Here is a 20,256-nt window from a genome sequence, read left to right as displayed (position 1 = left end):
GCCAGCAGAACAGCGAGCGGAGGAGGAGGAGGAGGAGGAGAGGCTCTCAGCAGTGAGGAGTATCTGGTCAAAGAACTGTGAGGGGCTGACTCCACAGCAGCAAGAGAGTCTATGGCAGGTACTAAAAGAGTTTAGTGACATTTTTGCCCTGAAAGAAAGTGATGTTGGCTTGACACACTTGGTAGAGCACGTCATTGAGACCGGGGATGCCCAGCCTATTAAAGTGCGCCCCCGCCGCCTGCCCCTGGCTCATCAGGAGGCTGCAGACAGGGAGCTGTGTGAAATGATGAAGGCGGGCATCATAGAACCATCTGATAGCCCGTGGGCCTCCGCGGTGGTGATGGTGCCTAAGAAAAAAAGTCCTAGGATGCGTTTCTGTGTGGACTACAGACCACTCAACAAAGTGACGAAGAAAGACTCTTACCCCCTTCCCAGGATTGATGAGTCCCTCGACTTAGTAGCCGGGTCCTCCTGGTTTTCCACCCTGGACCTGCGGAGTGGCTACTGGCAGGTGCCACTGTCCCCGGAATCCAGACCGAAGACAGCCTTCTGCACTAACAGGGGACTATGGCAGTTCAAAGTCCTGAGTTTTGGCCTTTGCAACGCTCCTGCGACCTTCGAGAGGCTCATGGACAGTGTGCTGGCTGGCGTCCCACGGCAACGGTGTCTGGTTTACCTGGATGATCTTCTAGTGCACGGGAGCTCCTTTGATGCTGCCCTGGATGCCCTGAGACAAGTGTTGGAGAGGGTGGCGGCTGCAGGCCTGAAGCTGCATCCCGACAAGTGCCACTTCATGAGGAGGGAGGTGGAGTTTCTGGGCCACAAGCTGGGTCGTGAGGGCATCAGCACTTTGGAGGAAAAAATTCACACCATTACCGAGTGGCCCACACCAGCAGACCAGAAACGGCTCAAAAGCTTCCTAGGACTGGCGTCTTATTACAGGAGGTTTGTGAAGGGCTTTTCCTCCATAGCCGCACCACTCTTCCACCTGCTGCAGAAGGACCGTGACTTCATCTGGACCCAGGACTGTCAGCAGGCGTTCGACACCCTCCGCAGATCGCTGACAGAGTCCCCAGTCCTTGCCCCCCCTGACCCCGCCCTGCCTTTTGTCCTGGACACTGACGCAAGTAATGTGGGGCTGGGAGCGGTGTTGTCGCAGGTTGGACCGGAAGGGGAGAAGGTGGTGGCGTACTTCAGCCGGGTCCTGAACAGGAGCGAGCGGCGCTACTGTGTCACACGACGAGAGCTGTTGGCTGTGGTGGCGGGGGTGAGACACTTTAAATACTACCTGTGCGGCACAGCATTTGTTGTCAGAACTGATCATGCTGCCCTTCAGTGGCTGATGTCTTTCAGGGAGCCAGAGGGACAGGTGGCTCGCTGGCTGGAGGAGCTCCAAGCCTTCAATTTCACCGTGGAGCACAGAGCAGGGACGCACCATTCTAACGCAGACGCCCTCTCTCGCCGCCCATGTGCTGCAGCTGGCTGCCGTTACTGTGAGAAGCGAGAGGAAATAGAGCGGGAACTCACGACAATAGACGGAGCAGCACAGCTCGCCTGCAGGGTTCTTCTGGTGGTGGATGCAGCGGAGTGGAGGGCACGGCAGGAACAAGACACAGACCTGCTGCCGGTCCTGCAGTGGCTGGAGAAGGGGGAGCAACCCCTTTGGGATGAGGTCACTGGGTTTTCCATCTGTACCAGGGGGCTGTGGGCCAAGTTTGCAGCTCTCAGGCTGAAGGAGGGGGTGTTGGAGCGTGCCTGGAAGGATCCTGCCACGGGGGAGGAGAGGTGGCAGGTTGTGGTGCCAAGGTCGCTGAGGTCAGCTGTGCTGGGAGCCTGCCATGGGAGCACTGGCTCTGGCCACTTTGGGGTCTCCAAGACTCTTCGCCGCCTCCGCCAGGGCTATTACTGGGGTCAACAGCGGAGGGATGTGGAGGACTTTTGCCGCAGCTGTGATGCATGTTCCTCACACAAAGGGCCACAAGACCAGTCCCGGGCTCAGCTTCAGCAGCAACCAGCAGGAGCCCCAATGGAGCGAGTAGCTGTGGACGTCATGGGCCCATTTCCTCGCACAGACAGAGGAAACCGCTATGTTCTTGTGGCCATGGACTATTTTACCAAGTGGCCGGAAGCATACGCCATCCCAGATCAGGAGGCTGAGACGGTCGCTGATGTATTAGTGGAGGGGATGTTCAGCCGCTTTGGAACAGCAGAGACCCTCCACAGTGACCAGGGGCGTAACTTTGAGTCCAAGGTATTTGCTGCCATGTGTGAACGCCTTGGGACTAAGAAAACCCGCACCACCCCACTTCACCCCCAAAGCGATGGGCTGGTGGAAAGGTTTAACAGGACGCTGGCCCAGCAGCTAGCCATCCTTACCTCAGAACACCAACGGGACTGGGATTACCATCTTCCCCTTACCCTCATGGCCTACAGGTCGGCAGTGCAGGACTCCACCCAATGTACACCTGCCCTGCTCATGTTAGGGAGAGAGCTGAGAACTCCTGCAGAGTTGGCTTTTGGGAAACCCCCGGACGCGCCAGAGGCACCACCGGGCCGGGACTACGCAAGGAAGCTGCAGGACCGGCTGGATTCTGCACATTCCTACGCCCGAGAGCAGCTGGCGAAGGCAGGCCTGCGCCAAAAGAGGAATTACGACATCACCACTAAAGGGAGGCACTTCCGTGCTGGGGAGCTGGTGTGGGTCTACAGCCCAAAGAGGAAGAAGGGACGGTGTCCTAAACTGGATAGCAGCTGGGTGGGGCCCTGCAGCGTCCTAGAGCGAGTGGGGGAGGTTGTTTACAGGGTGCAGTTGCCTCCTAGGGGGAGGATAGTAGCGCTGCACAGAGACCGGATGGCCCCCTACAGAGGACAGTCCCTCCCCTCCTTTCCAGAGGGACGTGTACAGAGCGTCCATGACCCTGCTCAGAGGGGCCCCCGACCGGGGCTGCGTTCCCCCCCCTCGGACTCTTCACCCCAAAGCCCCGAAGCTCCGCGTCCTCCTCAGGGGCTCAGGAGGTCAAGGAGGGAACGTAGGCTACCGCCCCGCCTCAGAGACTGTGTCGTTCCCTCGGGGACGAGGAACTTATTGCTGGGGGGGCAGTGTAACGATGGTTAAGTGTTACTGGACAGTGACATGTTGGTTTTCTCTGCACACTGTTGTTGTTCCTTTAAGATTCATGTTTGGTTGGGCTGCAGGAAGTAGTGAGGGTGGTGTACAGGAAGGGGTGGGGGGACCTGGTTGTTCTGTGTGTGTGCCAGGCTGAAGAGAGGTGTAGTTCGAGAGCGCTTCCCCCTGAGTTAACAACCCGCTGGCTTATGTGCCGAATAAACGGACAAACTGAGACCCCAACCGTCTGGTTCTTGTGAACGTTACAGTATATTAATGACTAACCTCGTATTGTGGATGGATTATCTCAGTTGTTATGGATTATCTCAGTTGTTCTCCTGACTGAAGTTTGGTCCGTTTACAGCATCCTGCCATGCGATTGCATTTGTCTCTAACTATCAGGCACGTTAACTTTTATAAGTGGAAAAGTGTTAGTGTTCGTCCTCCAGCTTCACTGTTTATGTCATGCTAACATAGCTGTGTCGCTAGCGATCACGTAGCACATCATTATATACCAGCTAGCCCAACTTCAGTAACCCTACAAACGTCACTGCTGTTTAGTTTCCCGTCTTCATTTATGTTGGAAGTGATAGCAGAGCTGTACGTTTGAATTTATTCAGAAATCTCTCAGTCAGAACATGCTATATCATGCTTGGGTAACTAGCGAAACTAGCGAGCTAACTTCCGCTAGCTTCCTGCTAACTTCTAACTCCGTTAAATGTAATAAATTTTGTTTTCATGGATGCCTGGAAGTTAAACTTCATAGTTACACCTGGTAAAGCAGCAATGCTGATCGTTTTATTAAAGATGAAAGAATTTAGACAGTTTTTAAACTCTCAGTGATGCTGCAGTGTTGTTTGACCTGAAGGTTTACGGAGTTTAGGACCCAGATTACTCCCAGATTTAAGAGCATCTTAGTCCGACAAATACGACAATAACGACGGCCGCTTGCATGTTCTGCAAAAAAATGTGCTTTGTCGTGTATCTGACGGACAAACGCCAAACCAGTTCCACATCACTGAAGTTGCACCATTTTTACAAACCAATTCTGGTTCATTTGTTTCACTCAACAATCGGCCATGTGCGTATGAAAACAAAGGCACTGCGCATGCGCGTTTTACTCCCATTCTATCGCGATATTTCATTTTCCTATCGTTGCCTAACATTATACCGGTATTACCGTGAACGGTATAATATGGCCCAGCCCTAGTGGCTAGTACAGCACAGCCAGCGTAGGGTTGCCATCGACAAATATAGGTATACAAATAAAGAATTCATGTTTTGTTTGTAGCAAATTTGAGTGAATTATGTTACCACTTTCCTGTTACGCTGTTGTTTTTGCTCATCTGAATAAACAGTATTAATTCAGGTCAACACAAAATGAATTCTGCAGCAGTCACAAAAAGCGTATTTACAGCAACTATTTTTTTCTTGTTGTTGCTGTTGTTGGGTTTTTTGGTTTGTTTGTTTGTTTTTTTTCCCCCCTTTTTGTCAACTTGTAATACTCACGGTGTTGGCTCTCTACTGAGATGAGGCCAGGATACTAATACATTTTTGCGAGGGAGCAGAGGTAGCCTGACGGATGCGGCTATTCAGAGTAAAGAGAAAAAAGCCGTAGCCATGACAGAATATGAACACATGGAAATGAATCCCATTTCACTGGCAAGGGGATGGACGCTTTTTTCCTTCCCCCTCTCTCTCTCTGTCTCTTAGCCAGCCGCCTGTCTGCGACCTTAAATAACAGTCTCACTGTCAGAGCCGATTTAGCTCACCGGCTCACGGATAAATATTTGAAACGAAAGGCAGTGAGATGAGAGCAGTCGGCCCTATTTACAAGTCAGGCGAATACACCATTAGTGTGTGATGGTGGCAGAAGCCGGGGGGGGGTTGAGGTGGCGGAGGAGAGAGGGGGGGGAGGCGGACGTGGCTGCTTGAGCCGCCTGTACAGTAGCGGTGCACACATCTGTTCTATCTACCAGACATTGGAGGGGACACATGCAGCGTCTCTGATCCACCTGCCCACCCGGGCGACGCAAATGTCACCTCAGCTCGTCAGTGGAGCTGCAGATGAGACTTTGCAGCCTCCTGCCACTTTGAACCTCATCCCACTGTGGCCGTGTGTTAAATCACAATGAGCCAGCCGTGAAAGCAATCGTTTAAATATGATGCAGAGCCTTTTGTCAGGGGATTATAAAGTCAGCAACTCGCACAGCCATCATAGGCGCCAGAAATAGGTCTAATTTACCCTCCAAAAAAAAAAAGTAGAGGCATGGTGTTCCTCTGCATTTACACTTTGATGTTAATAATCTCATTCACACTTTGCTTGGTAACGAGGCAAAAATAGTGCTTAAAAACAGACAGCTAGACAGCGTATCCACCTTAGAGAATCAGCCTTATAACTTTACCTTCATGTGATGCAGAGGCACGTGCACTCTCACCTAGCAAAGTTCAAGTTCGGATTTTTGTCTAATTCTTTTCTTTATATTTTGTTATTTGTTCCTTAATGTATCAATGTTGTGTTTTCAAGTTTTATCGGATGCATCAAACATGCAGAACCCATAAAAGGGTTGGTTGGGTTAAGATGTGGAAACGATTCAATTAATAACGCCCTAATTAACTTATTTTCACTTGTATCAAACGTTAGATCTACACCTTAACTAAAGTGCCATCCTCGCTTGTTTTGTGCATGTATTTTCTAGGAGAATATTCCATTCAAAAAGAAATATAGATTAAGTGAGCATGCAAAGGGGTGTATCTGTAAAGATAAATTAGACGTTAAGCCTGTCTGAATGTAGCCCTAGAGGCAAAGCTGCAGTAATGTAAGTCTGTAAATGTAAATAAATTATGTCCGTCTGTATGTTCTTATCAGCTAGGATCTTTTCTCGTCTGGATTCTGTAAGTCAGCTCAGCTCAAGACATTTGAGTGATTAAAAGCAAATTGCATAAAGAAAGCTGCCATGTATTGGAAAGGAAATCTTTAAACCAACCAAAGTTTCTGCAGTAATGTGCATTTGCTTTATTTATTTACTTCTAGTTAAGTTTATGCAAGCGCCAAAAAGCAGATAAAATGGGAACCATTGGCTCTTCCTTCTATAGTTTTAGTTCTGGTCCTAAAAACATCAAAACCGTTGTCATTAATGCTGATTAATGGCATACGCTATCAAAGACAGTTTATCCATATTGCAAAAGCTAACAGTGCTTAGTAATTGCTAACTAATTACTTTGATAAATGGAAGTAGTGACTAAGAGATGTTTCCATTTGGTGTCATATTTTGTCTGGATTAATAAAGACTCATCACTGAACACATTTAAATTTAAGATCTGAGATATGTGTAAATTACTTTTTGAATGAAGGTTCAGCTCTATAGGTTTTCTCTCGATTTAAAAATGATTCCTTAAAAAACTGTGCTTTAAAATAAAAATGTAAACTCCAAAATTTAAATCTAAAAAAGCATATATTATAATAATTGTGACATCATTGTATATTTTCATGTAAGTATTATATTATATTATATTACACTTGCATTATATATTAAAGCAGCACAACAGTGTCCCTGTTGACAAAACCTGCTTTGCAAAGGGAGGAGAAAAACCTTTCACATGCCGCCATTTTTTTTCTCTTTGTTTTTCTAATTTTGGGAAAAGCAGTTAGTTATATGCCAAGTTAAATCACAAAATTAATTCATTCTTCTTGTCTGTTCTCTTATTCTGATTTAGTGATGGTTGATCTGTTTTTGTTGTTTTCGGAGGGTGTGCTGTTCTTACAGATTTAGCCTTCCGCTTCATTCAGACCTGGAAAAATTGTATTTCCTCTCATCTGGACTTAAGGCAGACACTGAAACATGGAAAGTAATTGAAAACAAAACACTGCAGGAGAAACGCTGATCCATATTATATTACCGTAATAATGGCTTTTCAGTGGCAGACTTTGGCGTTTAGGTGTGACAGTTGTGTGGTAAATGAGGTTTGGATGAGGTGTCTTTGTTCCAGTGTGCGCAGTTGTTTCCAGCACACAAATGTATCATGGATGCACTGGTTCCTGGCAGGTATTTTCCCAGAAGCACGGCTCAGTTTTGACAAAAAATCCCCAGTAAATACCAAAACCTCAATTCCTGGTATTCAACCTTAATTTTTATGGACAGACAATGGCAGCTCATCTTCCATACAAAGCATTCTAGATATTGCTTGGTTATTGGTTGACTCACTATTCGGTTGTATCAGCTGACAGCAGAAAGCAGCAAAAGCACTTTTATGGACATTCATTACGCGTGCTTCATTTTACCTGTCTGCAGCTTTATCTTTTGAACGCAGCCTTGCTGGTGCGGGCTTTGACACTGGATCACCGTTTAGGACGAGGAAGCAGGAAAAAAAAAACAACCTGATTTAATGGTGTTTATTTCAGCATCTTAATCTTGCCATCTCTCTTTCGCCTCCATCACTGTGTTTTCATTTTCTTCCATCCACCTGCGGTTTCATTACCTCCCCTTAACATCCTATTGCACATTCTTACTGCGATGTTGCCTATCTGTTAAATTTATTTTTGTCTTTATTTCGCGCATGTAGTACAGTATAGGTTCGAGCACTCACGCACAAATGCACAATGTTGGCTCATAAAAAGTGGCAGTCATAGCAGCTGTGTTATTTTTCTTCCCCGGCACCACATGCACACAGACATACACACTCTCTCTTTACAGACCAGACCTTCATTAATATTCTGTTGTTGTGCACTGTCTGTGTGTAAGTGTCTGTTTTTTTTTTCCCTTTTTTTTTTTTTTTTTAACTCTGGGCCAATTTGCTGTCTGCTGTGGCGGGGTGTTTTGTGTTCGCAGCTGTATTTGATAGTGCTACAGCCAGAAAGAGAGAGAGAGCGAGAGAGGGCTGAATTGAATTTAGAGAGAGAGAGAATGAGGCAGTTTCTGGTCCTGGCAGTGATGGAGCCTGGTGATTTACAGCCTCTTACCGTATATAATGAACACGCACCGTGTGCCCATGGGCACAGGAACCCTCAGCAGTCCTTTGGGGTGTCAAAGGAGGTGATGAGGAGGGGTCAGGAGACGCAGGTGGTGATGCTCGGGGGCACCCTTGGGTTCAGTCACCATGCTGTGGTTCCACCTCACTTTGCCGGGTCCTCATCTGTCGCGTCCCTGCCATGTGGTCACACCACAGAGGGATGGAGAAATGGAGAGAAAATAAAGAGGAAAGCAAGAATGGAAGGATGGAGAGATGGGGGAAGTAATAGTAGCAGATTTGGGATGGACGGAGGACGTGTTCCTATTATTCTCCGCCTCCCATGAGAATATATCCTGACAAAATGAAGCCTTGTCTGCTCCTTTACATTCTCACAATGTGATTACAGAATTGTGTCCGACTTATATAAAACTCTGCAGTGCAACTTTGCACTTTGGCGTCCCCGAGTGGCAATGGGAGATAACATGCGTGATGAGCATCCAGCAACAGGGTGCTTGAGTGAGACCGAACCCCCTCTGTATGTTATACCACGGTTATTTTTTAGCTTCTGCTGATACCAGAAGCTCCTTAATTAGATTTACACTGGGTCTCTAAGCCTGAATATTATATATTTGTTGTCTATTCATTATATATAGCTAAAGCAGTTGTAGCCAGCACAGACTAACAGAGGCACCCTTACTTTAGCGCAGTAACTGTAGCATTGATTTGTGTGTTTGGGTATAGGAAAACTATTTTTTTTGTTTTGCATTGTTGTCAAATATGATTTTGAGGTTGTTTTCTTCTTGCTTTTTGTTTATTGCTGTTATTTCTTGTAAGATTTGCATAAATGTCTACAGTAACTTGAGATAAAGTCAGTGTAAATGGGTTAAATTGAAGTGATTTATAAACCAAATCTAAGCTTCAGATCATTTACAAAGCTATAAGAGAGATCATGGACACTCTCCAAAACTCTTTATTGTGTTTTCCAATTTAATTTAAATAGCACTAACTCACCATCACAAACATACAGAATACATATTGTGTAGAAATCTGTATTGTGCAGAAATCCTTTATTATATTATCAAATGAATCAAGTTCTTTCCTACTAATGGAAGATTTTTGATGTTTGCCAACAGCACACGTTAGCACAGAAACACGCATCTAAACGTAAATAGCCCTCCACAGACATTCTTCGAGTATTAGCATCCCACTTGCTGGTTTGATCGGAGGCCTTAATTAAAGGCAGGTGAATCTGAGCTCAATTATTATTCTTGCAGCATCGTGCAAGCCCACCGAGCTCTGTGATGGATTGTGATCTCTGCTGTGGTTGAAACGCTAGAAAGAGCATAATGTCTTACAGCGGGAGCCACTGATAACTTCATGCAGACAAATAAAGACTGTCACTTTTATTGATTTTTGCCCAGCCCCCACCACTGCCACCATATACACCCACATCCCCTGCTCCATCCCTGTCTCAGTTTTATCCCTCCCCCTTTACCCCCTCCAATCCCCAGCATTCCCTTTAATGGGAATGCATCCAGCATCAGAAGGCTTTGAAAACATTTCCCTCCCCAAAAGTATAACATAGCCGACACGTGATCAACATTTAAAGAGTATCCAGTTTACATTCCTTTCCCATCCTTTCTTTGTCTCTCCTTCTAAATAAACCAGTTACATGTGTGCATACTCTATGTGCATACATAAAATCTCAAATAAAATATGCAGGATGGAAGTGAAATAGTCTCTTAACAGCGGGGCAGTGGTAGCAGCACATAACGAGAAATGCAATTTATTCTCTGGCACGTTGCTACTTGGACAGGCAGATAATGAAAGGCATAGGTCAGTGATGGTGACTTAAACCTGCAGCGGTAGAGTGAAATACATTAATAAATATCCACAACATTACTTGGATGGAGAGTGTAACACTGGGGGGAAGCAAATGACGCAAGAAGCAGCCCCTCATCAAACACGGAAATACAATTAGTCTTTGGACTGCTGGTGAGAGGCTCCTGCAAATCATAATATCCCTGATCACTGACATCTGAATATGCATTACAGCAGCCCTGTGGGGACCTGTGCAGTGGCAGCATGAGGGGGAGAATGTTATCATTCTCATTTCTGAAAGCATGCATGCTATACAACCGCCAGCAGTCTGATGCCTACAATAACTGTGATGTCTCAGGAAGGAAATATGATGCTATCTAAGGAAAAATTAAGGAAGGGTGGAGACGGGGCGTAAGGAGGCTAATATAAGCCAGTCAACATGCTGCCAGTGAATGTCAAGACATGGTACATTTATCTTCATTTACATTTTTAGGCATTGTCATTTAACCGTGATGATGACACACTGTCTAAAATACAAATATTGTGTTTTAGGACCGGCTACATGGCAGTGATCGAGGATGCAGAGTAATTTGGACTCTACGACTAGACCAGTTAAAGACAAATGCCTGAATTTGGGTCTGCTTAAACACATATATATCCAAGGATAATAGATTCTGTGATGACAAACTCACTTCTTTATCCTAGGTTTGCACATTAGTTAGGTGATCCATTAGTGCATTGTGACACTGGGTCTGCATGGTCAATAATACATCTCGAGGCTGGTGAGCAGCCATGACAGGCTACAATTATTTAAGGGTTTGGACAAAGCAAAACAACAGCGCAGGTGATTTGTAGACAAAGACAACAGATGGGTTATACTTGTCTGCTGTTATTAAAGGCTTTATGTAGCTACGCATTGGAAGATACTGCATGCTGCTCTTGCATTGTGCACAACCCCGACAAAATAATCAGATAAAGTAAAACATTTTGCAATGCGGCTTCCTTCACAGTAGCTTTCTAATTTTTTTTGAAGGTGGAAGCTATTTTCAGACATTTGACGTTCTTCTTTGTCACAATTACTAGAGTAACACTTGAATTGTACATGTAAATAAAGACAAAACCTAAGCTTCTTGGTGCTGTCATTTGCACTGAGTTGTCATTAACCCTTCGAGCTATCTTTTCACGAGCTCAACCAGTGCAGTCTTTAGCCTTTTTATGATACAATGTCATCAGCAGTTTGTGTGAATGTGTCCTATTTTTTCTTTCCACATTTTAGCCGGGGACCACCCATTTGAGTGTGAGTTCTGCGGGAGCTGCTTCCGAGATGAGAGCACGCTGAAGGGCCACAAGCGCATCCACACCGGAGAGAAGCCCTATGAATGTAACGGGTGTGGGAAGAAGTTCAGCCTCAAGCACCAGCTGGAAACCCACTACCGTGTGCACACAGGTACTGTGACCAAAATAAGTAAAGGCTTTAGCGATAATGGATAACAATCAAAGCATTCGGAACTATTTATTCTCACTTGATTCTGTGTTGTTTGCGGTAGAAAATGAAAATCTATCGTGTGCAACACAGTGTAGCATCACAACAACTTTAGCTTTTTGTTTCAGAGCAAAAAACTGTAGAACTTCCTGTTCAACATTTTTCATATATACTCAGTTAACAAATGTTTTGGTGTCTGTAGAGGCCCAGTGACCCCCAAACTTGGGCAGGACAAAAATGGATGCCAGATCATTTCAGATACAATATGTTAACAAATTAATTTTGCAGGTGATAGCAGCTATGTGAAAAAGGCCAGACTAGTGTTTTACACTTGCTTTTGAGTCTTTTACTGTACTAAGTTCTTCTCACCTCACTTGCAGAAAGAGCATAAACTGCAGTAATGAGGTGTTCTAAAACATATGGTGCATGATGGGGGAGCCTGTTAAGGGACTCTCTTCTAGAAAATCCAAGTTGCAAGGCGCAGACCAAACCAGATGAATATCTTTGTTGCTGAGATACAGTAGATGAATGTCTCAGAAGACTTTGTATTGATCTTAGTATATTTAGAGCCCCATAAAGATGTTGACACAGTGATAAGCTAGGTGCCCTGGAGAATGAGTGCGTGCTACGTAGCAGAGTGAGCAAGGATACCACAAGTGCTCACCAGGATGGCACACAGCCAAAGGTTTATGCTTCCTCACCATCCCTTTTTCTCAAACACACACATAGCAGCACCCTCCCATCTCCCATTCAATAAACCAGCTGTTAAGCCACACTATCAAGGCAGCCTGTCCAATAATTGGCTTCCCCCCCCATCCACCCTTTCGCCTTTTGTGTTGGGGAGGGGGGCTTTGCGTTAAGCTGGAGAGCAACAGCAGATAACAAGAGCAAGTGACAAGCTCACAGTCAAAGGCCACCTCGCACAAAAGGGAGCTGCTTGATGAATCATCGACATTGGCAACCCAACCCCTCCCCGACCCGTCCTCTCCACACATTCCAAATGCCAATGGCGGATCAATACCTGGGCCCTATTTGCAATTCATTATTAGCTGGTTATTTGAAGCGACCCTGTTTACAGTCTGGTTATCAATATCAACATCATGCAGGTGTCCACACTGCTACAAAGAAGCGCGGGGCCTGCAACACTGTATTTATGCTTATTGGCTCAATGGAAGCGTAACCCGGGCCCTGTGGAGGTCAAGGTTAACCGGGGATTCAAAGGAGCAGACGGGCTGGGCAGCAGAGGCACAAAGTCGGACGTTTCGCAGCACACATGCGCAAAGATCTAGCTGAAAGGTGACAGCGAGCGCTGGGCCAGATCACTTCCGACAGCTCATTTCAAATGCCATTGGTAAAGGTCAGCATTTACATGTCTAATTTGCGTCTGCCGGCTTGAGCGCTGGTGGATTATTCCGTGCCATCACTCAAATCATTAGCACATTTAGGCTGGCCGCTGTTGCTGAATTGAAATGTGCCTCTGGAATATAGCAGCCCCCACAGCAAGAAAGCAGTGTTGCACTATGATTTATGACACTTGCAGGAGTTCTCGGTGTCGTCAGCTGTATTTTCTTGTAATGTGCTGTAGATTAGTTGATTAGATCATATTCTATAAAAGTAAATACGCCTGGAATTTCTTTCTTCTTCTGATTGTACTGACTGGTTCTTATCACAGGTAAACAGGTGATATGATTTAGAGAGTCTCTTATAACTCTTGTATTCTCTAATTTGGGTCATTTTGAGCATATTTCTACCGCTACTCACTCTAATAAGTACTAAGAGCTGAATTTTGAATTTTACAGTTTTTACAAGTAATAACAAATAAAGTATATGTTAAATTATCCTCTGCATGTACTTTAAAACTGCTGGCATAATATTCCATGTATATTAGTTTTAATAGCAGAACATCTCCTTTTCTTTTTCTTCTGTTGCACAGCCTGATGTAACTAAAACCTTGATCCTTCAAAAATCTCTTTACACAGGGGTATTTTAATAAAATAATGACATGGAAACAGTTCTATCCCTTTAAAGTAAGAATAATTAGTAAACAAATCATCATGTGCGCTGCTGCTGTGAGGGGATACTTTGACTGGACCTGACGGGTATTCTATTTATTTCTCAGAGGTGAGAAAACTGCACTAATGTACTTGGAGCTTTTTATTCTCCTCTCACTTCTGATTTGTATCAATTATCGAAGGCTGTTGAGAATGACTTTAAAGAGTTACCATTATCTTTTACTGGTGCACAGTGTCGTCTGGAAGACATTTGGGATTTCACCTCTGGGTTTTGACTTGTCACTTTTTAGATGCATCGTTCAATTATCATAATAGCGTCAATGTTTCTTGTGAGCCACACAGAGAAAAAAATCTCTTAGTGGTGATGGGATTTTTTTTCTCTCCCACAACTTTTACTTCTTTGGTGCAAAAGACACCATGTTTAAACTGTCGGTAGATTTGGGTTGATTACATCTTGGGTCTGGCTGTTGTCCAAAGACATAAAGATGGCAACACAAGGTCAAAACAGACCATGTAGTGAAACCTAACTGACAGGGATGAACCACCTTCACCTTAGCTCCTCTTTTGAGGCAATGTTTAACTTGAAAATCTGTAAGATTTTTCTGACATCCAGATATTCAAAATAACCTAGTATACCTTTGACTGCTGCGGCCTTGGTGATTGAAGACACAGAACAGTAGCTGAATCCTCAGAAGCAGCTCAGACAGTTGCTAACCTGTTGGTCCATTTGCTGTTTGTGTGTTTATCTGACTTATGTTAGAAAAAAAAAAAATATATATATATATATATATAACTCAAATGTAATTTAAAATCGTTGGCTGTAGAAATACACACATTTTTTACTGCATTTTGAACAGCAAGGATTTTTCTCATTGCATTAAATAAAGTTAATAAGTTTTAAGGCAAAGAAGCAGAAGTCATGCACTTATCAGTAACATCTTACAGACTAGTACAGTTTTTCCATCCCTCTAATGGATTTCAGTACTGAATTCCTTTATTTGCTGTTTAACGTCACACTTAGGCTAACACTGTTGTCTTCATCTTTAGGTGAGAAGCCATTCGAGTGCAAGCTGTGCCACCAGCGATCCAGGGACTACTCGGCCATGATCAAGCACCTGCGCACCCACAATGGCGCCTCGCCCTACCAATGCACCATCTGCCTGGAGTACTGCCCCAGCCTGTCAGCCATGCAGAAGCACATGAAAGGCCACAAGCCCGAAGACATCCCCCCAGACTGGCGTATAGAGAAGACCTACCTGTACCTCTGCTATGTCTGAGTCTAGGAAAGTGAATGAAGAGGGTAGGGGATGGGTTGAGAGGTAAGGGGAATGTAACAAAGCGGATAGGAGGCATGAGTGTTGACGATCGAGGAATGTCAACGAGAAGTGACTGGAAAGCAAGAGGGTTTGTTTTCTGTTTTTTGTTTTCATGCAAAGGCAAGCGATGAGGGCGGGGTGGGGGGAAAGGGTGGTGATGGTGGGGCAAACGTGCTAAGAAGAGGAAGTCTTGGACACGGAGATCAATTCTCCACCATTGTTCGGATTCACCGGGTCATTCACTACATCTGCAACTGTGTTATTGTTTCAGGTCATTTCATGCAGCGCCATAAAGTGAGCAAGCTGCAAGGAAGTGACTTCTTGGATGCTGCTGAGTTGAGAAAGCAGATTCTCAAGGGCTATCTGAACCTCTACATCCATGCTGTCGGGAGCCTTCACTGCGTTTTGAGGTCTTGTTTTGCTCAAAAAATGGAAAACTTTTTGGGGGGGTTTTGTTCTGCAGTGGTACTTTGTGCTTTCATGCTCAAAGTATCACTGCAAACCTACATCTTTCTGGTTACGAACTACATAAAAAAATATGTCAGAAGAAGACTGAGACATGTTTTTTAACATGCATGCATCCTGAAGAAACTAATACTGTGGAGTAAATGAACAGCTTTGGGGGGGACATACACGCAACCTTCTCCTTTTCCAGTAGAGGATGTATAGGTTTTGTCACCTTTTTTGTTTTATGCATGAGCAGTTTTCACAGAAATCTGCCCGTTATCCTGTCCATGTCTGAAAAACCTTCAGATCCCAATGGTGGCAGTGAGATAGCCCCTGAGAATCAGCAGCAGAGCCGGTAGGCTTATGCAGTAGATGAAAACAGTTGAACTGGACGAGTAGAAGCATTAATTTAATGCTGCAAACCAAGCACCCATTTGGTTGTGAGTGGGGAAAATGCTAGCGCTGCTCTTTGTCGGAAGTGTCGAAAGTGTTCTCAGTAGTCTTCCTCGTTCTGCATCTCTTTCAGATGAGGGCTGGAGAAGGTTGAGTCACAACTGGCCACTCACGGTTCTCCCCAGAGAGCCACAGGCTAACTTGTGTTACTTTTTCATCATATATATACATACATATATATATATTTTTATTTTTTATCTTTTTTGCTCTGCATCGTAGTTTATTACGGCTTAATTGCACAAGTAAAACAAACTACGACAACAGTCTCTGTTTGACGTCAGCAAGGTATATACTTTTTTTTTCATCCGCTCATAACTCGCTACAATATTTCACATTAAACCCCGCCTATTCACTTATTGAGCAATAGATAACTGGACTGCTTGTATCCATGTACGTTTAACCAGATGACTATCATTTTTCCCACACTAACAAGAAAGTACATAAACTGACTGACACGCAAACACTTCAACTGCAAGAGATCTGTCAGTTCACCGGAGTGATTTGAAATCCAAGCAGCGGAAAGTGACTTGGGAAAAGGTTGCTGTCTGTGAGAGTCCTGTGACTTTACCTGCTAGTTGTAAATGTTGAGGATGCCTTAGCTGCACACCTTAATGTTTGTCATAGGTGGTGTGGCAGTTTGAAGACTGTTATATGGCATAGTGACATGAATGTGAACGCTTGTAAGCCCGGCTTCTACTACCATGTAAGCATACATACTGTAGCAGGTTAATGCTGCCTTTCAGTCAGTAATTCCCAGGTTATGATTAGTTTCCAGTGGGTCACACTGGAAGACTTTCTCCATCCAACATTAACAGCATGCATGCTTACGTTCCAGCAGGCAAGACTTGCTGGGCTACGCACCTTTTCATCCACGAGCCCCAGGTCATTGTGTGGAAGTGAGGTTTATTTTGGAATGTGCACCACTTGAGTACTGGCAGGTCCTGCGTTATGTTACAGATATTGTATTCAGATGATGCATATTCCCAAATGTAGTTGCACTGATTTGAATTACCACTGAGGCTTTTGGCAAAGATATAGCTAAAAGGATGTGTGTTGGATACCTGTTTACAACACAGCATAGGGAAAAGGGTAACAGCTGTAAAGCAGGCGTGATATTTCATGCTAAGCTGTAACACTGACCTTGGTTCTCTTGGGGGGGGGGGGGAAAAAACACATAACCTGAGAAACTCCTGCTCCAACATTTTCTCTGACTACAAGTCGGCAAAGTCTTTTCTTACACCTTTGAAATGCAGCATTAGACCTTTACGGTATACGCAGTCAGGTATTATGGTTGAACCTTGGGAGTTTTGATGAATATCACTGCACGTCACAGCGTTGTATCTGGTTGATCACATATCCAAGAAGGGGGAGATCACTGATTGGACGAGACACAGCCCAGCAGCTTAGGGGGCGACCAGTAAGATGACAGAATAAATCAACTCTTTCTCTGTGGTTTTTGTCCCTGCACTTCGTCTCTCTCTCTCTCGTCTTGTTTTGTTGTTGTGGGTTTTGTTTTTTTCTTATGATTTACCTTGAGTTTGATCTCAACACATTGTACTTGAATTACCTCGTTTTTGTGACCTCATGTTCCTTTTGTGTATTTTAATTTTCCCTTTTGTTTCATTCGTTTTGTTTAGTTGTTTTTTGGGGGAGTTCTTCTTTTGTTTTTATTTGTTAGTTAGCGTGTGTTGGAAAGGTGCATTGCGAACATGATTGAAGCAATGCGTACACGGAAAAAAAAAATAAGTGCCACGGCGAAGAGATTTGTTTGTTTTTTTCTTATGTTGCGTATTTCTTTGTGCATTACTCGTTACCAAACTTGGTATTATTAACCCTGCTTGTTAAAGAGCTGGAAGGTTTGGTCATTTGTTATAAAAGCTACCTCTAAGTTGTCGTGTTGGGTTTTTTTTTTTCTTTTTCTTGTTTTTTTCTTGGTAAAAGCACATTTTTTGCATTTGTGTTTTGCATTGTTTCATCTCATGCTTTTTTTTTTAAGTTGATTTATGATTGTCTGTTTTTTTAAGCAAAATGTATATAAAAGGATGAGAGATAACAAAGTAGAGGCTGATAGGATGAGAAATGCCAAATGATGTTTATTCTTCTCTTATAGTCCCCCCAAACCTGCACCTCCAACCACAGAAGAGCAGAGAGAATGGAGGGGGAAAAAAGCAATTTTGAAGCCTTAAGTGATGAGGGATACAGCAAATAAGAGGAAGTACTATTGCTTTTAAGAGGGTTTAAAAACAAGAATCTAAACTTGAACATATGTGAATAGAATTGTAGTTTTGTAATGTGAAAAAAAAAAAAAAAAAAACCAGAAAGTTCATCTAAAAAACGCTGAACCACCCAGGACAGGTCATTTTTGCAGTGATGCAGAGTGCGTTGGACAATTGGAACTGGAAGTGGTAATCAAAAAAGGAGGGAGAAAAAACCACACATAAAACAAAAGGTTAAAAATAGAGATTCTCTCAGCAGACAAGCTCTCTTGAGAAATGAGTGTATTCCTGAACAAGAGCCAATAGAGGCAATTTGATATATAAAAATTGTGATATTTTTGTATTCAGTGTCAGTCCTTTTTCCATTTGTGGAGGGTTATAGCAGGGCACAAATATTTGTATTTCTTTTTCTTTTTTTTTTAACCTGTTTTTTTTTTTTCTCTTTTTGGGTGTGAATCATTTTATTTGCCTTGCTCCTCTTTGATATTGTTGAACAAAAAAACATGTGTGTGAACATATTGTAATAATAAGTGTTGCTTTCTGGATGTCAATTGCATTGTAGGTGAAGGACTAAATCTATCCGCCACAAATTTTACGAGTGTGTGTGTGTGTGTGTGTATGTGACAAAGTTAAGAGAGAAAAAAAAAGAAGAAAAAAAAAGATGATAATATGCGGGGCGGCAGGGGGACGCGGCCAAACCGACCAATTAATACTTGTCATTCATGATTTTTCAATCAAACTTGACTGTCGACATGTTTTTTTGTTTTGTTTTTGTACTTGAAAAAAAAAGAAAAAAGAAGGGATGGCATGTCCCGTGGTGTCTTGCCATTTTATTCTCTAACACTGTGATTTGAGGGAGCTTTTTTTCACCCTCGCATAATATCCACCCACTATAATATACCCAGTCACGGTTCAGTCTGAACACCACAATGCAAGACCTGTTCAGTCACATTATTCCTATCATCATCCTCTGAATGTTTTCTACTTTCTTGTGCAGGTGAAAGAGTGCATGAAAGAGTGTGTAACTGTGTGTGTGCGTGTGGGTGTGTATTAGTGGAAAAATGCACTAAACAGATCAGATACAAAATAAATGATATTCTATGCCACTTTTTTTCTGTGGGAAAAATATATATATACATTGGCATTGATATAGTTCTTCCCTCAGTGTTTCTCCGATGTTTCTGTACTATCTTTGTGCCTAAAAATGGAAATTGTTCAACAAAAATATCCATCTATATCTGCTTAGTTTCTGTATTTTCAGAAGAAAATAAAAATGGTGTCTCCAGCGCCCTAGGGATGTCATGACGCTCTAAAATGACCTGATTTTCTTTCTTTTTTTCCTTTTTAATCCTGAATAGAGCAGTGCCTCTTCTTTTCTTGTTTTTTTTCAAGGACTGCAATAAACCCTTAATGCTATTGAAATAGCAACTAGGATTGTGCATTCGCTTCTGTTCTTTGGCTCTGCTCTATGATTGGCTCCTAGAAGCATTTATTTAGCAACACAAAACAAAACATGGGGAAAATTTACTGAAATTTGTGCTGCAGTCGTGAAACTATTAGAGACTTTTGGGGACGAGATCTGCTTTGTGATTTATTTTTCTGTTTTCTTGCGAGCAAACGAGGCCCCGAGTCTGCTTCTCTAATTCTAATTTTCTCTTTTTGTCAGCAACAGGTTTGCTGAGCAGAACATTTTATTGTTCTGGAAAAAATGTAAAAAAAAAAAGATAAAGAAACCTCCATTTGGGTAGGTTAGCACCGGGGTATTACCCTTCTGTTGCTTCAGTTTTGTTTGTTTTTTAAGTACTTTTTCTTTGCTACAAAAAAGCATTTAAGAGGGGATGTTCAATTCGTCAGAGAGGAATCATGGCATCCCTGGACCTGGCACTCTGTGTTTGGGTGTGGTGTTTCTAGAACAAAGTAGCCATTTCATGCAGTGTTGCAATGCATGTGTCATCGAGGTCTAGACTAAACTTGTTTGAGTAACAAAGCACCAAGACATTGTATTTTTTTATATTAGCACTGAGGACCAATTGCCCTGTCGGACCAAGCATAACAAAGCTTTTTATGTAACAAAGCTTTTCTCTCTCTGTCTTTCCCTGGCTTGTCTGTGCTACTTCTTTCCTCCATTGTTGTGACAGCACAAGTGCCAGTCAAGTTGCTCTATATTAAGAAAATAGTGTTTTTATTATGATTTGAATGGTTATAGTTTTTGTCTACCTCAGCACCTAATCTTAGCCTAATCTTAGAAGGTGCCCAATTATTATTTTTTATTTTCTTTATTTTGGTCTCTTATTGTTGTCAGGTATATAAATTTTTTTTTTTTTTTTTTTTTTTGGGAGAAAATTGGCATTAGAGCTTTGCAAAGGTCCTTTGTCTTTTCCAGCGACAACGTGCTATTTCTTTCTGTGGCAGTACGTTTCCTGTTGAGCTGTGCCACCAATCTATAGCCACT

The 20,256-nt window shown here is 43.4% G+C and overlaps 1 protein-coding gene across 1 annotated transcript in view; it reads left to right on the top strand.

Annotated features, from left to right (window-relative positions):
* The window catches only part of zbtb16a (zinc finger and BTB domain containing 16a), a 144,257-nt gene extending 127,508 nt beyond the window's left edge, over positions 1 to 16,749 (top strand). The window contains exons 6-7 of the mRNA XM_085364687.1: positions 11,154 to 11,324; positions 14,420 to 16,749. Coding sequence (XP_085220813.1) covers positions 11,154 to 11,324; positions 14,420 to 14,649 — 401 coding nt within the window. The 3' untranslated portion in view covers positions 14,650 to 16,749. The remainder of the gene's footprint in view (positions 1 to 11,153; positions 11,325 to 14,419) is intronic.
* The last annotated feature ends 3,507 nt before the right edge of the window (positions 16,750 to 20,256 follow it).

This window comes from Diplotaxodon limnothrissa, linkage group LG10 (assembly GCF_057381915.1).
Source record: "Diplotaxodon limnothrissa isolate DT_005_m linkage group LG10, D_limnothrissa_male_GT1.1, whole genome shotgun sequence".
NCBI lineage: Eukaryota > Metazoa > Chordata > Actinopteri > Cichliformes > Cichlidae > Diplotaxodon > Diplotaxodon limnothrissa.
The sequence above is the reverse complement of the archived record's forward strand: the minus strand, read 5'-3'. Positions and strand labels throughout refer to the sequence as shown.